This window comes from Ailuropoda melanoleuca, chromosome 6, assembly GCF_002007445.2.
Source record: "Ailuropoda melanoleuca isolate Jingjing chromosome 6, ASM200744v2, whole genome shotgun sequence".
Lineage (NCBI taxonomy): Eukaryota > Metazoa > Chordata > Mammalia > Carnivora > Ursidae > Ailuropoda > Ailuropoda melanoleuca.
In genome coordinates, this window is record NC_048223.1 from 113,560,863 (window position 1) to 113,584,759 (window position 23,897).

The 23,897-nt window shown below is 37.4% G+C and overlaps 1 protein-coding gene across 6 annotated transcripts in view; it reads right to left on the bottom strand.

Moving 5' to 3' along the window:
• Positions 1-1,467: 1,467 nt before the first annotated feature.
• The window catches only part of CCDC186 (coiled-coil domain containing 186), a 52,529-nt gene continuing 30,099 nt past the window's right edge, over positions 1,468-23,897 (bottom strand). For 4 of the 6 annotated variants that reach the window (XM_019805709.2, XM_002913550.4, XM_034663301.1 and 1 more), the window contains 10 exons: positions 17,833-17,937; positions 17,283-17,381; positions 17,034-17,120; positions 15,759-15,901; positions 12,800-13,055; positions 11,734-11,923; positions 10,460-10,540; positions 8,470-8,680; positions 5,839-6,058; positions 1,468-5,206 (listed from right to left, as the gene is read on the bottom strand). In XM_019805709.2, the coding sequence (XP_019661268.1) occupies positions 5,123-5,206; positions 5,839-6,058; positions 8,470-8,680; positions 10,460-10,540; positions 11,734-11,923; positions 12,800-13,055; positions 15,759-15,901; positions 17,034-17,120; positions 17,283-17,381; positions 17,833-17,937 (1,476 nt within the window). In that variant the 3' untranslated portion in view covers positions 1,468-5,122. The remainder of the gene's footprint in view (positions 5,207-5,838; positions 6,059-8,469; positions 8,681-10,459; positions 10,541-11,733; positions 11,924-12,799; positions 13,056-15,758; positions 15,902-17,033; positions 17,121-17,282; positions 17,382-17,832; positions 17,938-23,897) is intronic. The other 2 variants (XM_034663303.1, XM_034663302.1) reach the window with 2 other exon arrangements.

The window sequence follows — 23,897 nt, forward strand, 5'->3', positions numbered from 1 at the left end:
TCTGCAATGTGTGAATGGTAGAGATTCCTCTCTGGAATATAACATCCTATCCCTTTTTGGGGAGTGCAATTGGGGGCAGATAGTCTATCTGGCAAACACTGTGGTCTCTGGGCAATTCAAAAGTAAAACAAGACTGGAAATTCCTCAGAAATAGAATTTTTTTTTTATTTTTTAAAGATTTTATTTATTTGACAGAGAGAGACAGCCAGTGAGAGGGGCAACACAAGCAGGAGGAGTGGGAGAGGAAGAAGCAGGCTCCCAGCAGAAGAGCCTGATGTGGGGCTTGATCCCAGAACACCGGGATCACGCCCTGAGCCAAAGGCAGACGCTTGACCACTGTGCCACCCAGGCGCCCCAGAAATAGAATACTTCTTAAATGCATGCTTTAAAAGAAAGAAACAAGAATCAAGTCTCTCACATATAATGTAAGAATTAATAGTGCCTCTCCACAGAGGCAGGAACGTCAAGTCTAGTCACATGGTTTGCAAAGAGAATCATTAAAACCACATTGGCACTCATCAGCCACAGGCATCCTCTTAAGCTTCGGGTCCTAAAGAAGTGTGTGCTCATTCTACATTCATTGATTGGACCAGAAAGAAAAAAACAGACATGGATTAAGTGCATGGAATGGTCTTTCCAATCTCATGCCTGAGGGGCCCACTGACCAGTTAACAACTACAAGCCAAAACAAAAAAAATGAAAAACAAACAAACGAAAAAAAACCCCACCATGGCCAGTATCTTTCCCTCACTCTTCCTGCATACATCCCATACCTTGCAGACAAATCCAAAGGCTACCGGAAAGCAGACTATTGAGGAAGACGTCATGTCAGCTTCCTCTATTCTATTAATTCTACCTTTATTCCAAGGACCCTGATTTTAGGGGATTCTTTCCAGTAGTGAAGTCATGAAGGTATGTGGCATAATTTAAGTGTACCAGAACTGTGAAACAGAAAACAACACGGCGTGATGTGAAATACCTACCACACACGTTAATTTCATGAATTAATGCCATTTCAATATCTTTTTATTGAACATATTAGATCTTTATTATTAAAGCTAGGTAATTTGGGCAAGTGAGTAGTACATAGTTTTGTGGAAAATGTGAATATATTACTGGCTTATCAAGTTCAATGAGAAATTTTCCCATAGGCATGTGAAAATGTCTATGTGAAATCAGGCATGTGAAAATCTGCCTTTTGTAAAAGGCCAAATTTTGTTACCAATAATAAAAACACAAATTTGAAATAGAACCTGGCATTCAATTTAATCTGCTATTGTTCATTGACTTCTAATAATAATTGGTATAATAAAGACAACTGTGGAAAGCAAAAATTCCTAAGGTGGTTTAAAAAAGAAAATTCAAGCAATCTGAAACAGCCTTGCAGACAGTCTGGAAAATCAGTCTGTTTAACAAGTGGTGTATGTAAATAAATAATCAAAAAGATGCTACTAAAATACAACTTGGTAAACAGGCATTACCTATTTAATAAGTACAATATATACATACAATTCTCTTGAAAAGCTTCATTTTATACAGAAACATATTTACAAAATGAACAGTGTAATCAAATTAAAGATTATCTGTACAATGTGCATATATATATATATATATATATATGAACTTTTGGAAGATAAACAAGTTTCATCATTGTAGTTAAAATGGACAGCCATAGCATTTTAAAAAAGGATTCCATCCCAGAAAATAAATCTTTAATATACAATTATATTTTTCATTTATCTTCCTGAAAATTCTTCATGTTTGGATACTTTTTCAATTATTTTCTGTTGTTCAGAGCCTTGAAAAATTTCAGGTTCCTAGTGCCACCAACTGGTGTTAAAAATGAACAATCTTAGTGTCAAAAAAAGATTAGTTTTTTAAAAAAAAAAAAGGATATCGAAAAACAGGCTACTAGAGTCAACATTCATAAGGCAAACTAAACATACTGAGTAGCAACATGATTGACAAAACTATTTTCACCACAGTAGCATTTACAATATTAATGGTTTTTAATGTTTTGGTTTCTTTCTACCAGTACATCTTGGTCTACATTTATATGAAAAAAAATCTTTAGGAAATAATATACTGGTCAAAGTTTAGGAACACACATGAAAACATGACTGGATCCATCTTTGTGAGCATCAAGCAGGCATTCACAATTTACTCAAATGGCAAACATCAAATACCTTTTTACGGTCTTTGGGGTTTTTTTTCCTATAAAAATAAACATCGAACTGTGACGGTTAGAGAACGTGTAGACCATTGTGAAAACAGCCATCTGCTCTCAGCATACCCCAGAACAAGGATTCATTTCCCAAAGCTTCATGCTACAGTGAGATTTCTGGGCCACTATTTGCACAAATGGATTAACCTTCTTCCTACAGCGGCTGGCTGTGAGCTGCAGAGGCTCAGAGCTATTCCTACTGCCTCCCCGCCACTGTCACTAGACCAAAGCGCCATGAGGACAGCACCTGCTCTGTCTGATTTGTTCAGCAATGAAACCACAATACCCCGGATGTTGCCTGGCAATAGCAGGCTTTTAATACATGTGTTTTTTAAGTGAATAAATAACATGCTGGTAGCCTGATAAAATTGAATTTAAGATAAGTCACTTTAAATTGTGATGAAGATAGAAAGTTAAAAAAAAAAAAAACCACACACCACTGAAGTTCAAACCCATTTCTTTGCTCAAACCCACTATTTTCAATCCTTAACAGTTAGGCTAAAGTTTGAAGGGGTATGGGAAAAAAGGGAGTCACAGTAAGAATTTCACTTCAAAATTAAAACCTAGAAAAGCATATACCGAGTACACACAGAATAATTTCCTGCTCAAAGAAACAAAATAGTACTAACCAAAACAGCCTTTGATTTGTACAACTAATAATGAACATATAAAATAAATTTTCCCCCAGATCTCAGGTTTATCCAGACCATTTTCCTTTTCCAGACTCCCATTCTTCTCTCCATATAGTCAATGTATTGAGTAGAAGCCCTTCTAAATCCTTACATTAGGAGCTTTTTGTGAATTGGTATAAAGATCTGATACATTCACATTTTTGTAAATTACTTTGCTCGGTTCTAATCCATATACAAAAAGATACAGTAGAAACTGAAGAACAAAAGGAAAATAAAAGCATTTTCTTCAAAAATTTTCTACAGTTTGAAAAATAATAGTAAGTCAGAATATGGTTTATAATAGCTTTCCTCTAATGGAGTGTCACCATTTGACTTCTCCAAATGAATGGTGGCACAAATGTTAATATTGGAATATTTCACTTTTGTATGTAATAAAACGTATACATTTTTTTAAAAGTGTATAGCCATAGGACACTATAGATCTGATGACTATTTGGTCTCCATTCATACATTTCTGTCTTGGAGGAAAAAAACAAATATTGTAGTGTATGAATGAATCTCCATCACAGAAGTCATGAAATTTAGTTATGTTGGCTACTCTAAGTAGTCTTTAGTACGTCTAGAAAAATGGGAAAATAATTTGATTGCACTTACCCTCTTACTTTATTTTGATACATTATTATTGGAAAAAGAACAAGACACATTATGATAAGACTAACACTCGTTATAGCTATTTTAAGAAGATGTTTTTGGACTTATATTTCCATTTTGAAAAGATTTCGTTTTTGGATGCCAAGACATAACTCGGTATACGGAAAAAATAAGATGCTATACTAATCCTTAGTAAAAATTTAGTAAATGATCTTTTTAAACAACGTTGATTTAAAAAATTTTAAAACACATTAAAGGGACATTGCTACCATGAGCCCAACTTTTAGAGCCATGCAACTCCTTAAAGGTTTTTAATTCATCATCCCAAAGCTTACTTCACACTTAAGGAGAGAAAAAAGAATGCAAAAATCTAAAACAAAAGTGACACTTGTGGCAACATCTGCATATTAGCCAAGGTATCCTATTACAGAAATGATCTGAATTTAACGAAATATGAAAAACCACACTCAGAAATGATAATAAGTGACAAATCACAAGAGGAGGAACAAAATTCAATGATGCAGAAATACTGATACTATGACTGGCAACACTTAAGTGTGCATCTTAAATAAATATTGTAAAAACCCATCAGGATACACAAATTTGGCTCTAAAATTCCTTTGGTTACAGAGATGTAATTATTTTATATTTTAAATAAATATACTGACTGAAACACATCACATTTGGGGACTGTAAGATCACCCCACTGGAATATAATTATATCAACAGTAAAGAATGGTATTCAAATGAAATGGTTAACAGAGCCATATGCTGGATTCTCTTGGGAACTGGTTCTTCATAAATATCTTAAACATCGATCTTTACACTTGATGTTAGTAAAACTAAAGCATTTCAGTTTCAAAGAATTCATTATTCATCTCTCTGTTCTAAAGAGTAATCTAGTTCACATTTTAAAATACAACTGAAGTTCACAAATCTAAGTGAGCATGTTATTTCAAATCATATTTTATGTAACTGAAAATGAAAAAAAAAACTCAAATTAACTCAAACAATTTGAATCTGAAAAAAATGTACGTAGCACAGATAAGGAAACCTGACAGAGGCATGCAATGTCCGATCACTGCTAGCCACCAAGAGCTGGCTTTCCTATTAGCTTCCATTAAAATTAAAAGATTTAAGGACTCATTGGCATCCCTGAAACACAACCAAATGTTATGCTGGAATGTCAAACAAAATTTTAATCACTTTACTTTTCTTCCTGTTGGAGAAACAGCATATTGTTGAATGATTAACACGTGTCCTTTCATGCATAATTTTAAAAAGCTGAATCATTTTTGACATTATATATTTCCAAAGGAAGAAATGTGGAGAAGGGGTTTTCAAAAGCCCTTGCAGTAATGCTCAGCACTTTGCAGGACTAGTAGCAATGTCAGCTGTTCTAATTCAGTGACAGGCTCTCACTATACAAACACAAATTTCATCAAAGCTTATACTCTTACAGTATACACAGCAATGCATTCGTATTTTATACAGATGAAGCAAAACACTTTTTTACTGGCTGACACACAAAGCAGAGGAAAGTTTCCCACAACACTGGGCAGTGGCACCTGCCCCTTATGTGGCTTTTGTCTGTTCAGTGACCAACAGCTGTGTGTTAGGTTTTCTTCGTCCTCTGTTCTAGTTCATGCTGGTGTTTAACAAGACGTTCTATTTCTGTTCCAAGTGTTTGTAGATTTTCCTTTACCAATTAGAAAAGGGAAAAGAAAACAGAACTATTAAGTATCATAAATACGCAGATTCAGTTTGAACTGTTTTTGCTTAAATTTTGACCCTGAAAGGGTGAGGATTAGTCTTCAATGCCCTGTGACATAAACCAGGTACACGGCAGTTTTCAGTAAATAAATCCTATACATTTTGGAATCTTTTTACTGAAGCTACAGCCAATTTTAGTGCACAGATTTGTTACTAGATTTACTAACTATCAAGACCCAAACATAGCACAAATAGAATAGCTGGGTCAGGTAAAAGCTGCAAAAAGTAAAGCTGGAAAATACATTAGAAAATGAATGCCTTAATCTTAAAATAGAGTCTCAGCAATCGATTGTAACTATACAGGTCAAAGGCCACCCACTGCAAAATAAACAACTATCTGTCCAATAGTTAAGCTGATTTTTTGCTCTTTCCTCCTTTCCTTGAGAGTTTAAAAAACTGTATTTTTCAATAAGAAAAACACAAAAATTTTATCTCCAGGTAAAATGGTTACCTTGCATTATAGAACTAGTTCAATTACGGGCTAGCTCACACTATGAAAGAGGCACCATTATGCCACGCTTACTTACTGGTTGGTAAGTAAATGAGAAATAGAGATACCTTCAAAGTAATATTTTTTAGTAATGTATCCTCCAAAACAGCCTGTAACTTTCTGCTGATCTCCAAAGAGAGGTCCAGTGTTAATCCACTATCAGCTGGATGGGATGTATATAACGATGCCATAATCCCACCCCGTCTACTTAAATGGACTTTGTTAAAATCGGATGCCTCTGATGAAAGTGTGCCTGATTCTTCCCGTAAAATGTAACTCTGAATTATTCTGCAAAATAAAACAACACGGTCAATTATATACCTGCAGAATTAAAAACACTAAAATTTACAAGAGTCAAATGATCATAAGCATGAAGATGATTAGTATAAAACAAGCACCTATTAGGTTAGTAACAGTAATATGTTAGAAAATAATTTTTCTTATTCACATAGTATCTTTTTTTTTTTTTTTTGAGAAAAAGAGAGAGCGAGAGTGTGCCCACAAGCAGGGGGGAGTAGCAGGCAGAGGGAGAGGGAGAAGCAGACTCCCCGCTGCTCAAGGAGTTAAACTTGGGGCTCGATCCCAGGACCCTGGGATAGTGACCTGAGCTGAAGGCAGACACTTAACTGACTGAGCCACCCAGGCGTTCCAGATGATGTCTTAATCCCATTTTTGTTCAACATGGTATTTACATTAGAGATATATAAACATTGTTTTTCTTTTTCCTTATTAATCAAAATATTTTTGAGTAATTTCTTTATTGCTCCATTTCAGTATTTTCTCTTTTCTTGTTATTAAACTTAGAACTTTATTCATTTTTTTTAAAAAGATTTATTTAGAGAGAGAGAGCGCACGCACGCATGTGTGCATGAGCACGTGATGGGGCGGGGGTGGCAGCACAGGGCTCAACCTCACAACACTGAGATCACGACCTGAGCTGAAATCAAGGGTCAGACACTTAACCGACTGAGCCATCCACGCATCCCTTCTTTTTCTTTTAAAAGTCATGGGCCAACTTTTCTCTAAGTCTAAAATTATTTCAAAATAAAAATTAAAAAGTCACTGGTAAGGCATTGCAATATATTTAAAAAAAAAAACCTCTTAAAACACTATGGTATTTTTTTTTTAAGATTTTTATTTATTTATTTGACATAGAGAGACAGCCAGTGAGAGAGGGAACACAAGCAGGGGGAGTGGGAGAGGAAGAAGCAGGCTCCTAGTGGAGGAGCCTGATGTGGGGCTCGATCCCAGAATGCCAGGATCACGCCCTGAGCCGAAGGCAGATGCTTAACGACTGCGCCACCCAGGCGCCCCAAGACTATGGTATTTTTAAGAGAAATTTTGCACAGCACATTTTTTTTTTCTTTCTTTTTTTTTTTTCTTTTCTTTTTACCAGATGAGGAAGGAAGGCCCAAGCCCCAGAGAACCCAGCTCCTGGGAGGGGAGAACAAGCCACTGAGGCCCAAGCCCCAGAGAACCCAGCTCCTGGGAGGGGAGAAGCAGCCACTGGAGGGATGAGGAGGAAAGGTCACAGGCCACAGGGTCAGGATGGAGAACCCGCAGGTGAGTTGAACAAAAAACCATGCCAGAGGCCAGTTAGCAGGGAGAAGAAACAGAAAACAAAAATGCGGGGCGCCTGGGTGGCACAGCGGTTGGGCGCCTGCCTTCGGCTCAGGGCGTGATCCCGGCGTTGTGGGATCGAGCCCCACATCAGGCTCCTCTGCTATGAGCCTGCTTCTTCCTCTCCCACTCCCCCTGCTTGTGTTCTCTCTCACTGGCTGTCTCTATCTCTGTCAAATAAATAAATAAAATCTTTAAAAAAAAAAAAAAAGAAAGAAAACAAAAATGCATGAAAATACACCTCATAAAAGTGAGAAAAAGTAAGGTTTCATGCATGATACCAAAACAAAGAACATTAGTGTAAATTAAACGTGTATGGAACGCACCGCACAGCAGATTTCAGGCTGTGCTGACCAGGCATTCCGCCCACCCCACGGAAGGCCAGCAGCACCCCGCTCAGGGGCCAGGCCGCCCTGAAGCCTCGGAGGTCACCACTCAAACGGCTGGTTCTTAGCTTGAGGCCCCTGGTGCCCAGCTGCTGGGAGCTTGAGAAGCCAGCTTTTGACTTAAGGTCACACTGACCTGGTCCCAGCTGGGCCCAGATCCCCAGGTCTTGGTCTGTCACTTACTGGATTAGTGGTGACTCTAGAACATTTAGTGATTTGACTTGAACACCACCAGTAAATTTATTTGTCCCTGAGTTGTAAGAAATCAATGAAATTTTGTTAAGTCACAGGCACAGAACCTTGTACTTGGCAGGTGTCCAATAAATTACCTGCTATATCCTACCCAACAGGAAAGATAATCCACAACCCCATCTCTCTCTTAGAGTCACAGTCATGAAAAGCAAAAGCTAACAGAGTGTTTTATTAAATCCAAAGTTATCTCAGTATCCTAAAAAATATTAAGATCTACTGAACTCTAGATCACCTTAAAGACCTGTGTTTTCTTTCATCTCTGTATTCCCAAAACCTAGAACACAGTAAGTGATCACTAAAAGACTGGTAACTGAATTACTAAAATTAAGAATTATTTTTTGAAAGATGGGCTCTTGATATGATTAATTTTGAAAACAGTTAACTTTACCACATAAGTAGCAGTATTTCAAACATAGATTGTGTTATTATAATAATACATACTTTGTTTTTTTCCTGATTTCTTCCACCAATTGTTTGATATGATCCTCCATAAATTCTATCTTTTCATTTTTCCGGGCATGTGCTTTTTGCAGCCTTACGATCCTCTCAATCAACATGGCCTTGTCCACTTCTGGAAAGTTATCCACAGCTACCGACGACCCGGTATTTTCTGGAGATCGATCTTCTGCACTGCTTCGAGCATTGAGGGACCCTGAAGACAAAAAAAAAAAAAAAAATCAGTTAGATATTGTACTCAGTCTAGAGTCATCTGCTAATGTCACATATTATGTCTTCCAGTATAACTCGCAAATATTCGATTGAACAGAGTCGGGCACAGAACACAAGTTATACCTGGCCTGAGTTCTTATTTCTAAATACATGAATGACAGAAGTACCCAAAGGACCTATTATGTCTCTCAGGAACAGGATGAGGAAGCAGGAAACTCAAGAAAAAGTCAGAATAACAAGTCTGAAGTGAAACTGAGAGCCAAAAAGAAAGAGAGAGAGAGAGAGAGAGAGAGAGAGAGAGAACACAGCCGGTGGGTTAAGCTCTGAAGCCAGTCTCCCTAGGCTCAAATTCCACTCCTCTACTTTCTAGTTGTGTGCTGTTGGACAAGTTATTTAACTCTCTGTGCCTTGGTCCCTTCATCTTAAAATGGGAATAATATTATTTACCTCATAGGACTGTTATCCTCATTTAAATGAGTTAAAATATGTGAAGTGCTTGGAACAGTGCATGTAAGTAAGCACTCAGTAAATGTTAGCTATTACTTTAATCAACATCAGTTGAGAAAAATTTCTGATCTTCTTTATCCTACAAACAAAAGTCTTTTTTCAACTCCATTTTGTAGATTTACGACAGTACTATACCCTTATCTAAGGTCACATGCTAATAAATGACAGACCTGGGTTCTAAATACCTATGTGTAGTTTCAACCTATGTTCTTTCTACTATTGATCTTCCCACTACCGCAATAGTTGATGTTTCCCCCCTAATGTGCAACTCCTGGGAGGGAGTGTAGTGTCACAGCACACACACACCCTAGAGTCTGAGAGTTCTGCCACTGTGAATTTGGGGCAAGTCGTGGAACCATTCTGAACCTTCCTTTCCTCATCACTAAAATGCGAATTGTAACACCTCACAGGACTTTTTTTTTTTTTCCTTTCACAACCTTCTTTTGTTTATTTAAAAAATATAATGAAGACTTGTGAACCCACATCAACCCAAAAATTTGAATAGAGCCAATAATTGACAGCAACATATGTGTTCTTCTCCTATTCCATCCTCAGATTTTCCCCCAACCATTTTTCTGTATTTTAGATTTATCATTCCTTTCTTATTAATATAGTGTATATGCTTAGTCTTACACAGAAATGTGCAATACACGTATCACAGGACTATTCTGCAGAGTAAATGATATGTTTAAAGTGCTTGGCACAATTCCTGGCATTCCAAAATGACAAATACACTGATATTTTGCTAATTACCATTTCCACAATGATATCAATCATAATTTTATAGACTATTCATTTTCGCTTTAGACCACAGGCATATTTACCATGGGAAAAGCTAAAAGATTTAAACATACCATGTATATATAAAAAAAATTCTGATATATAATGATGATCATTTCATTAGTTTTCAGGTGTTAAAATATAAAAGTAAAAAACAGAGAGACCATATTATAACAAATCTCTCTATATGTGGATGGATACAAATCTAAATTTAAAAATGGAAGAGGAAATTGTCACAAAGAATAAAGAAGAATCAGGTAAGATAATAGGAGGCAGTGAGACAGATCATCCAGAACCCCATGACGAGCATGAACCCCTGGGTAATGATGAGAACTTATTTAACTGGAAATAATACTACTTTTTATAACTCAAAATGGGAAAAAAAAAAAGCATATCAACACTTTAACACACACAAAAATGCTACTTCTTTTTACAATCAGTCATTAGATAGCTACTGAAACCAGAAGCTTTTTACCTGATGAACTTGAACGACTCCCCATGCTGCTGACTTCTTTATCATAGCTTCCACTCTCAACCTGATCTAATTTTCTTCGTGCTACAGGAAAAAGAAACAAATTATTCGTGACAATTATCATGACCATGTGCCCCACTATTTCTGATTTTAATTGCTAAAATCGCTCAGGCAAAAATGGCTTAAACACAAGAGAAATTTGTGGAATACATACTTTAGACGGGAGGGCTACTATTGTCATTCATATAAAATGATATCTAGAAATGTACAGGTCAAATACAAAATACCTAAAAACAACACTATGATCACATCACTTAGGCATAGTGACCTAATGTTCAGAGTCCTGATGGATTTAGATGACCCCTATGATACCAGAAATTTCCCTTCAATTATAGCTATAAAAACAAACTGAATTCTTATGGCAAATATCTGAATATATTCATATTAAGTAAATGCTAAATCTCTTTTACCTTAATACTATATTTCATTCAATTTTAACACAAAGTTAGTGAGAACAGTAGCGATTAGGAAGCCGAAATACATATCTTAGTCATCTTTGTATCCAAGCACATGGCATAGTTTAAATTGTTTAAATTTTTAAATGAAAGAAATCTGGGTTCCAGTCCCAGCTGTTAATCACTGTGTTTGGGTCATTCATAATCTGTCTGGATCTCAGTTTCCTCTAAGATGGAAGGGTTAGGGCTTAACATTCTCTAAGGTAGAGGTCCACAAGGTGGGATGCAGGTATCCTAGATGCTGCGCAAAACAACTCCTAGCATGTGTACGGAGAAAATATTAGAACTTACATTTATACTTGCATTTCATCTGATCTTTGAAAAGATTCTATTTTTTTAATTTTAATTTTAATTTTTATATTTATTTTCATCAGATTCTATTTTTCATGTTTTTTAATGTAGAGTGATACACGTTTAAAATTTATAAATAAATATATATAAATCTGAGAACAAATGCTTAAATACTTTTTACTGATTGGAGTATGTGATCAAAAAAGTTTAGACAATACTGTCCTCAAGTATATTCCCAACTCTCACACTTTGGGATTCTGTGAACAAAAGTCCTTTAGTATAGAAGATGTTATAAACTATTCATGGAACTCCAAGAAGTTTAGCAATTTGGTTTATAAACATTAATATATTAAAAAGAACATACAGCACTAATCAGTGTGGTAGAACCTGATGTAAAATATATTTTTTTCTATAAATCCTTAATGACTGGAAGATGCAACATTAAGGTCTAAGTGTGCGAGAATTTTATACCTTGCTGGAGTTGTTTGGTAAGATCTTTGACACTGGAGGCATGTTTACGTCTTTGGGTTATTAATTCATCTTTTAGTTCTTCGACCTGGGTACTCAATGCTTTAACTTCTGTTTGTCTGCAGGTGAGTTCTGCTTGCAGAGTCTGGACCTCCTCTTTTCGCAGTTCTTCCTCCTTTGACAATCTACTTTCCTAAGTATCAAATAAGATCAAACAAAAAACACCAATTCTAATACCTGTTTGTTTCCATTACTGCTCACAGTTTAAAACCTGAAAATACAAGGTCCTTGATGGTAGATTCTTCCAGAATTGCTCCTTACTAGGTTTTGTTTCCTGCACTCCTTAAATTCCTTGTATAGGAATATAGGGGCGCATATTAACGCATTTGACATTTTATACATGCAAAACAGTCTATATCAGAGGTCTCTGTTTATTTTGGACTAACAGCTCAAATTATTTTTATGAGTAACTTGAAGACACTCAACTTAGAAATATTAAACCATTTAAAAACTACAAAAATACAGAAATTTGAAATACTTTAAAAAATATATAGTAATTCCAGGGGTGCCTAGGTGGCTCCGTCAGTTGAATGTCAAACTGTTGATTTCGGCTCAGGTCATGAACTCAGGGTCATGAGATGGAGCCCCGTGTCAGGCTCTGTACTCAGCGGGGAGTGTGCTTGAGATTCTCTTTCCCTCTCCTTCTGCCCCTCCCCCCAAAATAAATAAATAAATCTTAAAATACACACACACACACATATATAAATATGTGGTAATTCCAGTTACTAATGACAAAAACCATGGTTTTTCTTATTTTCGAAAATGAAATATTTTCATAAACACTTTAGGGAGGTATTTTATTATAAATTATATAAATAGGAAGGAAATGGACACTTTAAACAAGTTGGAAGGAAAAACTGACACTTCTCACAGCATTTGAAATTACAAGACAATCAGGCCAATAAAAAAAAAAAGAGCTCAACTTAACCAGGAGGTTTATGCTAACAGGAAAATTTAATTTGTGCTTCTTGTATGTTGCTTTAAAAGTTAAATGTAAATGTATACTTACCAAATTAGTATTTGTCTGTTTCATTTGTTCACATTGGCTTTGTAACTGACTTTCACTACAGGAAAGCTTATCAAATTGTGACTGCAAAGAATTGGATTCAGATTGTAGTTGCGCATTCTTACTAGTGAGCTTTTCTGTAAAAAGCAGTAACTCAGATTCTCTTTTCCTACTGCCTTCGATGTCTTTTTGTAGGTCATTAATCAAAGAATTTAGATTTTCCACTTCTTCCTTCAAATTTTCAATTTCTTGTTTACCTCTAAAAAACAAAGTTTATACTTAAGAAAAAATAAACTACTACAAGACATTACATTAATGGTTTGGGATTTTCATCAAATAAAATACTTCATAAAGGCACTTTTATTCATTCATCCAAATTATTTATTTGGATTTGTAGGACTACCTAATATATGCTAGGAACTAAGAGCTGCAAGTATAAGTGAATAAGACCAACGTGGGCCCTGCTTTCAAAGAGCTTTCCGTCAAGTAAGGAAATTACATGTTTTTGATGATGAAAGCACAGACTGGGTTGCCTAACCTAGTATAAGTCATGTTTAAAGTAATAAAGTAGGGGCTAGCAAACTTTTCCTGTAAAAAGCTCAGACGGTAAACAATTTAAGTTTCTACAGCATATGGTCTTTACAGCAAGTGTTCAACCCTGCCACTGCAGTGTGAAAGCAGCCACAGGTCATTCGTGAAGGAATGAGAGTAGCTGTGTTCCAAAACAAATTATTTACAAAAAAAGGCAGTGGGCTAGATTTGGCTCGTGAGCCACAGTTTGCTACCTTCTGATCTGAAGAAAAAGTAGGAGTGAGTGGGACAACAAAATATGTTCCAGGTAGAAGAAACAGGATGTGCTAGATCTGGGAAGGTAACGAGAATGACTTTCTTGTTGGTTCTAACAAGCACATGTTCAACACTGATGAGGATAGGACAGCACTTAACACAGCCCACGCACCTAGGAGACAATCAATCCACATTTGTAAACAACTACTGCTGACACCCATGAGTGTGAAAAGAGAAGGCACAGAGGGAGAAGCAAGGTCACTAATGATCTTCCAAACCATGCTATGGCATCTGAACTTACTGCACAGTCCCTGAGGCAATGGGAAATCACTGAAAGGTTTTGACATTTCCTTTTTAAAAAGATTATGCTAACTAAAGTATAGGAAATGGATTATAGGGGAAGCAAAAAACAAAATAAAACAACAAAACCAGTTTACAAGCTGTGGCAGTTTTCCAGATGAAAGCACAATGGCAGCAGTGGTGGGGGTGTGAAAGTTAATGAACTTGAAAGATACTGAAGAGTTTGTCAATAATACTCTGTGACTGGTTAGATGCATGAGGAGAAGAAGAGAACCAAGGAAGATGCCCAGGTTCTTGGCCTGGAAAATCATGTGGATGCTACACTCACCACTCAACTCAGGAACATCAGATGAGCATATTTATGGGTGGGATAGACGAATCAGTTTGGGACATGTTAAAAGTCTGAGGTGTCTTTGACACTTGCATGTCTGGGGCTGAGCAAAAGGGCTGAAGATAATGACCTGAAGGTCCTTCAACATACTACAGGAATAGTTAGGACCACTCAGGGTATGATAAAATAGTAACAAAAGAGTTTTATGACCAAGAAAAGGCTGCCAAGGACACTGAGAAAAGAAGTGGCCAGAAACTAGGGAGGAACACCAGGAAAGCATGATATGAAACCAAAGGAACAGAGCATGGCTAGAAAGCTAATGGGCTTAATGGTTTCAATACTGAAAATTCAAGCAAGGCTTAGTCTGAGGAGTGTCTGCTAGATTGAAGGAGGCATTAGCAGTTTTTAATGGGATGTTGAGGTAGAAGCTAGACTGAAGTCAAGAGGAAAAGAAGGACAACGGAGGTGAAGGCATGGAGGAAGAGTACAGATGATTCTACAAGGATGTTTGCTTGTAAGGGACAGGAAAAAGGTGAGGGGACATCAGAGCAGTTGTGACGTTTTTAATATTGAAATGTAGAAAAACAAAAAATAGAAAGAGTAAGAGATAAAGGATAAAGAGGAAATAATCCAAAAAGACCCTGAGAAGGCAGAAGAGCATGGGATCCACAGAAGGAGAGAGAACAATTCAGTTCAGAGGGGAACAGGAACATCTCCTCCACAATAGCAGAAGGAAGAGAAAGAATGGTTGCAGATGAAGGCAAGTTCACAGAACAGACAAAAAGAGGTTGCAAGAACAGTTACCGTTACCTGCATCTCCCATTTCTCCTGTGAAGTAAATAAGAGGTAATCACCTGTCAAGAGTAAATAGTGAGGAGAGGGAGACCAGAAGGGTGAAGAAAGAAAGAATGTCTGGAATGTATGCTTCAAGGTGGGGGGAGAGGCTGTGACTAAGGACATATGGTAGGATTAGAGGTCATTAACATTTCCAGTTGAGGTTGCTAACCACGGATTTATCGCAGCACCAACCTGGATGATAGGATTTTTAGCAATACTGAGCAGCAGCTACTGGTACAGTATGAAAAAGAACGTATTTGGATTCAGGCTGAATCTAGGCTTTGCCAGGTGATGTCCTGAGTAGAGTTTAGCTAAACGGTTTTACCAGAACCCAAGGAATAATGTCGGCTCCTGACCGTGCACTACAACACACACAAAGATACAGAGCTACATATATATTTACCTTTTAGAAGTAAGCACTATAATAATGTGAACGTTAAAGAATGGATTAAGAAACTAAAATCCATTGTTTTATAAATTGCTACTTCCAATATTTAGGGAATATAAACTTTGATTTTTAGAAGCCATAATAGGAACTTGAAAGATAATCCAAAAAAGTTCAAATGAAAACAGGAATTTAAAAATTTTTAGCTAGTAAAATTATAAAATTATCCTCGTTTAATGCACTAATTACATTTAGTAACAGAATCTTGAGATACAATTAAAAAGCTTACTGATTAGCATAAACAGAAGTTGCTTGCTTTATACCTTTCATGCTGCTCCTGCATCTGATCCACAATTTTCACTTTGTCCAATAAATTCTGAATTTCAGCTTTTTGGCGATTAATAATTTCCTTATATTTGGATAACTCATCTTCTGTTCTTAATCGTTCATCTTCTAGACATTTCACCTATCAAAAATCATAACCAAGTTACACTATAAACAATATTTTCTTGTTCCTTAATTACTTCACTAGTGGTTATATATTAATAATCCAAGCTAGGGACTCCTGGGTGGCTCAGTTGGGTAAGCGTCAGACTCTTGATCTTGGCTCTGGTCATGATCTCAGGGTTGTGAGATGGAGCCCCACATCGGGCTTTGCACTGTGCGTAGAGCCTGCTTAAGATTCTTTCTTTCTCTCTCCCCGTCCTCCCCTCACCAACCACTCACACGCTCGCACACTCATTTTCTCCCTTGCTCAAAAAAAAAAAAAAAAAAAAACCAAAAAAACCACAAAAAAAACACCAACCCCCCCCCAAGAAACAAACAAAAAAACCCCAAACAAACAAACAAACAAACAAAAACCCCCAAAAAACTAAGCTAAATTCTGGAGCAGGATTAATTAACACGAAGAAAAGTCCTGGGGTTCAGTTTCAGATTTCTCATGATTTAGTCACAGTTTTAGAATGTCACATTGTTCGTGCTAAACCTCCATTTCCTCACCTGAAAACAAGATACACCTTCCCCACCTACCTCAAAGAACTGGCACAGTGAACAAATGGAAGGACACATGAAGGACACTTTGAAAATTATTAAATGATGGCAAATTCAAGGGGGTTACTTAAAAGCCTATTTCTAAAGAAATGAATGCTATACAATGATATTTCACATTCATATTAAAAGGGATACTATTTTTACAATGAAAACTATACTAGATTGTTAGAAATTAAAACTGTACAACACTACACAGGAGAAATACAATGTCTATTATTTTCTGTCACTTACAGTTCTAAAGTCCCAACTATCTCTCCAATTAATTTGCTGGTAAGACTGCCTATACATTAGGGGCCCAAGGATAAGTGACAGAAAGAGCAAAGGTGCTGTAAAACAGGAATGTCTGGCAAATACTTCAAAGGGACCAAAGTGGAAGACATTTTCATTTCAACAAAAGAGTCCATTTTATTGCTAGGAAATTGATATTCTACTCCTCTGAGTTCTTTCACTTTGGAATTAAAGTGTTTCCCCAACACTTAAAAAAATCAGGAGTCCAAAATTAAAGGTATTTACCCTTCCTCCGAAATCACGACTAGAGATTTCCTTACCTTTGTTCTCAGTGTTCGTAGTTCATCCATACCCTCCTTAAATGTCCTCTTCAGATCTTCCAGTTCTTTTATTTTGGCGTGATGCATCTTTTAAAAAGTTTAAAAGAAACCACAAGTCATTAGGTACTAAACAAGACCTAAAATTTATCACCTATTCCTTCAAAAAAACCTTCAAAGTGGATGACAGTACTCATTCTTTCTCTGTATTCATTGCCCAATGCAGGGTATGAAAAGAGCAAAGCCACTCACCTCTAGCTGGTCGGATTTTTCTTGCATTTGTTTTTCAAGTTCTCCTTTCGTGACTCTAAGCTTGGCATCAAGCTCATTGGATTTAATTTCTTCTGACTCCTAATGGGAACAAAATGAAAACAGTAGGACTGAATTTTTAAAGGTTTATACTTTGGAAAATGAAGGCATTTGCAGTTAAGTTTACAAATTGTGAAATGCATACCTAGGTATCTAAAAATGACTGTACTGAAAGATTTTAAATATGTCAATTCTGCATGAACAAGAATAGCATTAAGATATGTAACATAATACAGAGTGGGTTTTAAGTTATACCTTTCCTCCTATTCTTCATTCTTCTGATATTTTCTAGTACTTTTATTTGGTTAAAAACTTCTCTAATAAGATCTCTAGTTAAGCTACAAGTACTTTCACACAGGAAATAACCTGTCATTTATTTAAGTGCCCTACCAAATCCATTCCTCACTTCAAATATTACAGATACACTGATGAAGCAAGGCTACTGATATTTGGTGCAATTTTGTTACTAATCTATTTGAAAAGTTAAGCATACCTGATATGTTTTTATCATATCCTGACAATTTTTCCGTATCTGATCAGCTTCTTCCTTTGCCTGAGTTAACTTTGTTGTTGTTTCTTTGAGTTTATCTTTGGTCTCCTGCATTGACAAAAAGAGTGTGAGATAAGAAAAGATACAGGGGACGCCTAGGTGGCCAGTTGTTAAGCGTCTGCCTTCAGCTCAGGGTGTGATCCTGGCGTTCTGGGATCAAGCCCCACATCAGGCTTCTCTGCTAGGAGCCTGCTTCTTTCTCTCCCACTCCCCCTGCTTGTGTTCCCTCTGTCACTGGCTGTCTCTCTCTGTTAAATAAATAAAATCTTTAAAAAAAAAAAAAAAGATACATATTGGCCTCTGCCCCAGTCCCTGACACAAAGCTCCCCAAAACCCTTGTAATTTCCTAAGTTAAAAGAACACTAGGAGCATCTCTTGTTGCAGTACTGGTTTTGACCTCTGTTCCTGACACAGAGTTCTTGAAAACCTTGTAATTTCCTGGGTGACAAGGGTGTCTTTTGTTCTAATGAGGTGACTCTGGGTGGGCTCTTGGATGTGGGCTGGTCACCAGAAAGACGAAGTCATGTTGAGTCTGGAATACAGCCCCCAAAGAAGGCCTGAAGATGGAGTTGATGATGGATCATTCCTTCATAATGAACACTCCATAAAATCCCAAAGTATGGGGTTTGGAGAGCTTCCAGGCTGTCCAGTACAACCACACCGAGAGGGTGATGCACCCCAACTCCACGGGGACAGAAGCTCCTACGCTTGGGACCCTCCCAGACCCTGCTCTATATAGCTCTTCATTTAGCTGTTCATCTGTACCCTTTATCATACCCTTTAAGAACATGATAAACACAAGTCCTTCCCTGAGTTCTTTAAGCAAATCTTCAAACCCAAGGAGGGCGTCGCTAGAACTTCTGATCTCCAGCTGGCTGGTCACAAATGCACCTGGGCTTGTGGTTGGCATCGGAAGTATGTGTGTGTGGGGGGTTGGAGGCCTTCTTGATGGACTGAGCCCTAAAGCTGTGGGACCCAATGCTATCTCCAGATAGATGTGTCAGAGTCGGCTAAAACTGTAGGGACACCTAGGTGGTATCGCAGAGAATTACTTGTAGTGGGGGAAAACCTCCACACAACTGGTGACCACAAGTGTCAGAGGTGAAGTGTTCTGTGTAAAAATAAACGAGACTCAAAGGGAAAAAACACACAGTAGGGAGAACTAGGTTCTTCCTTATACTGGAGAAGGAAAACAGTTTGTCCTTCACTGACAGTGACAAAGTTGGGCATGGTAAAGTGACGAAGGGTAAGAACAATGACCAGAGTAATCTTGGCACTGCCACTGAGGGGTTCGATACTATTCTAGAAATAAGACTTTATGCTTCTAACAAAAAAACCAAAGTGGTGCAGTAAACTGATAGCCATTAAATAAAATTAAATTTGACAGTTTTCAGTAAATCACTAGAAGTAATTAACCTGGTAAGACAAGAGGAACAAAGTGTTAAACAGCTCTCTGCACACACATAAAAGACAATTCTTTACTTTACAGCCATGGTATCTATTCAAAACTGCTTTTTAGGTCCATACTGCAACTTGGTTTCTGTTCTTAACCATTCTCCTAAAATAGCAATTCTGAAGGTTTGTAGGGACTACTCTCTCTTCAAATTCAATTACTTTCTCTCATTTTCTATTCTTGACTTACCCGCTCCAGTTCTGACCACTCCGGACTCTCTGGATATCCTTCCTCTGTTTCTATTACAAGACAACATACTGCTGTTTTTCCCCTTTCCATTGTTGTCTTTTCTGTTTAACTGGCTTTCTGCTTCCTGCGGCAATTTTCCAGATAAAACCCTGCTCTGCAACTCTTTTTCCAAAGTTCTTCAAATCACCCATCCAGTCCCACAGCCTGGGCTATCATGTGGATTTGAAATGAGGGTTTAAGTATCACCTCCTAGTAGCTGCCCTTCAGAAAAGGGTAGAAGCTGCTATTCTGCCTTCCCATAGACAGAGTCCAGGGCATTCCTGGATTATAACAATTGATACCGTGCTCTGAAGCTTACATGTCCCCCCCCACCCCCACTGAGGACACAGCTTCTGGACAACACCTAGCTTAGTACTTGCCACATATTAATTGTTCATGTAATATTTGTTGAATCTATGAAAGAATCACTAGCATAAATAAGCCTTCGTTCTAGGGAGGTTGGTCTTCCTAAACATCAAATATTCATCTCCCTTTTTTTTTCTTGCTCTTTCTCCACTTGGAATGTTTCTCTTCATCTTGTGAACCATCTAAATTGCATCTATCTTCACACACTATTTCTTTTATGTTGGTTTTGGATAACTCTATCATACAACTAAGTACCTAGCTATATACTTCCAGTTCCTGGTCTTTTAATAAGAACTTGATTTCTTTTTTTTTTTTTTAAAGATTTTATTTATTTGAGAGAGACAGCGAGTGCAAACGAGTAGGGGAAGAGGGAAAAGGAGAAGTAGACCCCTGCTGATCAAACCCTAATGTGGGGCTTTGTCCCAGGACCCTGAGATCATCTCCTGAACTGAAAGCAGCTGCTTAACTGACCGAGCCACCCAGCTGCCCCAAATCATCTTATGTTTCTTTTTCTTCCCCACTTCTGTATCATCAATAACTGAAACAGCTTGGCACACAGTAGGTACTCAATTCACTCAAAAAATAGTAACTGAGAGATTCCTATAATGCTAAATAATTATTAAATAAATAACCAAATTTAAAAAAAATTGGTTAAGGGACTACATTTCATTTATTTACTGAGCACCTGCCATGTAAGGCACTGATCTGAGCTTTGAGGAAATATTACTGCAAGAAGACAGATAAAATCTCTACTCTCATAAAGCTGGTATTTAATGATAATCACAGATAATACACAAAATACATAAGTAAAAATATGTTATATTAGATAATGACAAGTGCTAAGGAGTAAAACTAAAGTAAGGGCACAAGGGGGTTTGAGGGGAAGCAAATTTAGAGAGCCAGGGAAAGTGTCACTGAGAGGTGACAGATGGGTAAAGACCAGAAAGAAGTGAGCAAGATTTGCTAAGGGACCGGATATGGTGACTGAGAACTCAAGGATAAACCTAAGGTTTCTGGCCAGGGCAACTAAAAGGATGAATCCCCATTTCCTGAGATGGGGAGCAATGGAGGGCAGACACATTATGCACTCCGTTTCAGACACGATCAGCTGAAGATGCTTGTGAGTCACCCAAGACGTGAGATATCAAGTAGCCACCTGAATATAAGAATCTGGGATTCTGTGTAAAACTTATAAATCTAGGAATCACTAGCGTAGTTTTCTATGCTATGTTTTCATATGTTCTTAAAGTTTCAGGTTTTTCAAGTTCACTAATCTTGTCTTCTGTAGCATCTAATCTTCTGTTAATTCTACCCAATGTATTTTTCATCTCAGACTTTATATCAACTTGGCCTTTTTAAAATCTTTTATGTTTCTCCTTAACATAGTCACACTTTTATCTATCTTCTTGAATATATGGAGTATATTTTTATAATAGCTGTTTTAGCATCCTTCCTACTTCTTTCATCTATGTCATCTCTGCCTTTGTTTCTATCAATTGATTTTTCTTTTCTTCTCATTATAGACTATATTTTCCTGCTTCTTTGCATGTCTGGTAATTTTTTATTGGATACCAGACATTGTGAATTTTATGTTCTTAGGTCCTGGAGATTTTTGAACTCACGGGAATATTTTGGGCTTTCTTCTGGGACATCATTATTTGAAACCATTTGATTTGAGGATTTCTTTCAAAGCTTTGTAAGATGGGTCCATAACAGAGTGTAGTCTCAGGTTAAATTAGTCCTCACTGCTGAAACAACACCTTTCTGAGGGCCACTGGATGCCCTATATATTAAGAGGCTTTCTCTTGGCTGGGGGAAACATGAACAGTTCCTACTAGCCCTCTGTGAGCTCTAGGAACTGTTGCCCCTACTCCTTTCTGATAGTTTTTTCTCCATCTCTAACTTTCTCACACACATATACTGATCAGGAAGTAGTGAGTTAAATGAAGAACTGAAGGGAACACACTGCAGATTTCCAAATCTTTCTCTTCTGTGGTACTCTCCCCTGTTCCCTATACTTCAAACTTTGTCTCATCAATTCCTAGAGATTGCTGAGATACATCTGGGTTCTTCTTCTTTTGCTGCAACCTGGAAACTCCCCAGGCAATATATCTTGCTTGTTTCCCTTCTCTCAGAGATCACTGTCCTGTTCTGCCTTTGTTGTCCCAAGCCTAAAAATCTTCATTTCAAATATTTTGTCTTTTTTTTTTTTAAGTTTTTTAAGGTGGGAGGGTAAACCTGGACCCTATTACTCCATAATGCAATAGACTATAGTTATGGAAGAGTTACAGAACTGAACACAGAATATAGTTTATAATATTGAGATAATACCAAAGCTAATTAAAGTGAGCCCTAGCTTCTAATTAGTGGGCTTTATGAGTAAACCATTTAAGAATGAGGCTATCGTTGACAATGTGATAACTTTCACAGAAGAGCACAGACAGTAAGTAGTGGGGTCTTGTGGAGGGAATACATTATAAAATACACCAACCCCGAGCTACACATTAGGTCTGCAGCATATGATAGTCTCTTACATCCTGCTGGTCTAGATGCTGTCTTGATACCCAAGACTCTCTTCCTCAAGCTTCCTCTGAAGCAAAAATGACTGGCAAGCACCCAGCACAAACCATGGTCTACTGCCACATTTGTTACTGGCCATATCTATGCTCCAGTGGGATTATTTTATCTGGGACCAAGTAGGTAAATACGTAGCAACCAGGTAGGTGAATAAGTAAATAAGGTACACTGGGGGAAGTCCTTTACTACACTCAAAATGAAAGGCTTTTGTTTTTAAGAGCTAGGTATTAAAAACGCATTTCAGTTTAACTTCCAAGGGAGTTTAGGAAAGGGAATAAATGAAATTGTTTCTCCTGTTTGATCCCACTGATAAATTCTACTGATGACAGAGCTATCCAATCTACTTAGTCTAAGACTTAAATTCTGGCCTGATCAGAAGTTACTGATCACAATGAATCCAGTAACCTCCACAACTTCAGTATTAATACCTAAGACTGGGGGCACAGGGATTAGAAATTGGAAAGGGTACCTGTAGAAAAATTTATAAGAGTCCTGGCTCTTGTCCGCATTTTAACAGGTGGCCAACACTGCCTAGATGGTCATTAAATCTCGTATCCTTTGATCCAGAGACTCCTCACATCTACTAGGTAAATACATAAAACAGGCAGCCAGGATCTCATCCCAGATACTCTCTGAAAGCAATTACTCGGTCCTCTATGGCTTTTATAGTATCCATAGTATTTAATACAGTGCTGGGCACAGAGGAAAACCCAGGAAAACACTTGCTGGTTAATAAATGCCTTCAAAAAGACCTGGTAGAGGGGCACCTAGGTGGTTCAGTTGGTTAAGCAGCTGACCCTGATTTCAGCTCAGGTCATGATGTCAGGGTCCTGGGATCGAGCCCTATGTCAGGCTCCACACTCAGTGGGGAGTCTGCTTGAGGATTCGCTCTCCCTCTGCCCCTCCCTGCCACATGCACACTTTCTTTCTCTCTCTAAAATAAATAAATCTTTTTAAAAATGTAAACAAACAAAAAAGAACTGGTAAATTACCAATTTTCACATACTAGGTCAATATGCTTGTTATTTTCATTTTCTAGCAATCTACACAATGTAAACTAGTATGTCAGCCTTAAACCATTTCTCTAACCTACTTACAGAGTATCTGGTTTCATCTGACCTCAAAGCTGACATTAAATACCTATTATCACCCATTTTTTAACACATATGGCCACAGAAGACCAAATTTCAGTCTTTTGTTCTCCAATGCTAGCATTCTAATAGGTTTCAGGATCTTGCCTCTTAAGGCTATAGATGAGGAGGAGAAAAGTGCCACAGACAGCAGATATGACCCAGTATCATGTTTACATCTTGAAGCAACTCAGGTTGTTTAGAAATCATTACCATACTGTAGGATTGGGAATTTTAGTTCTTCATTCTGTAAC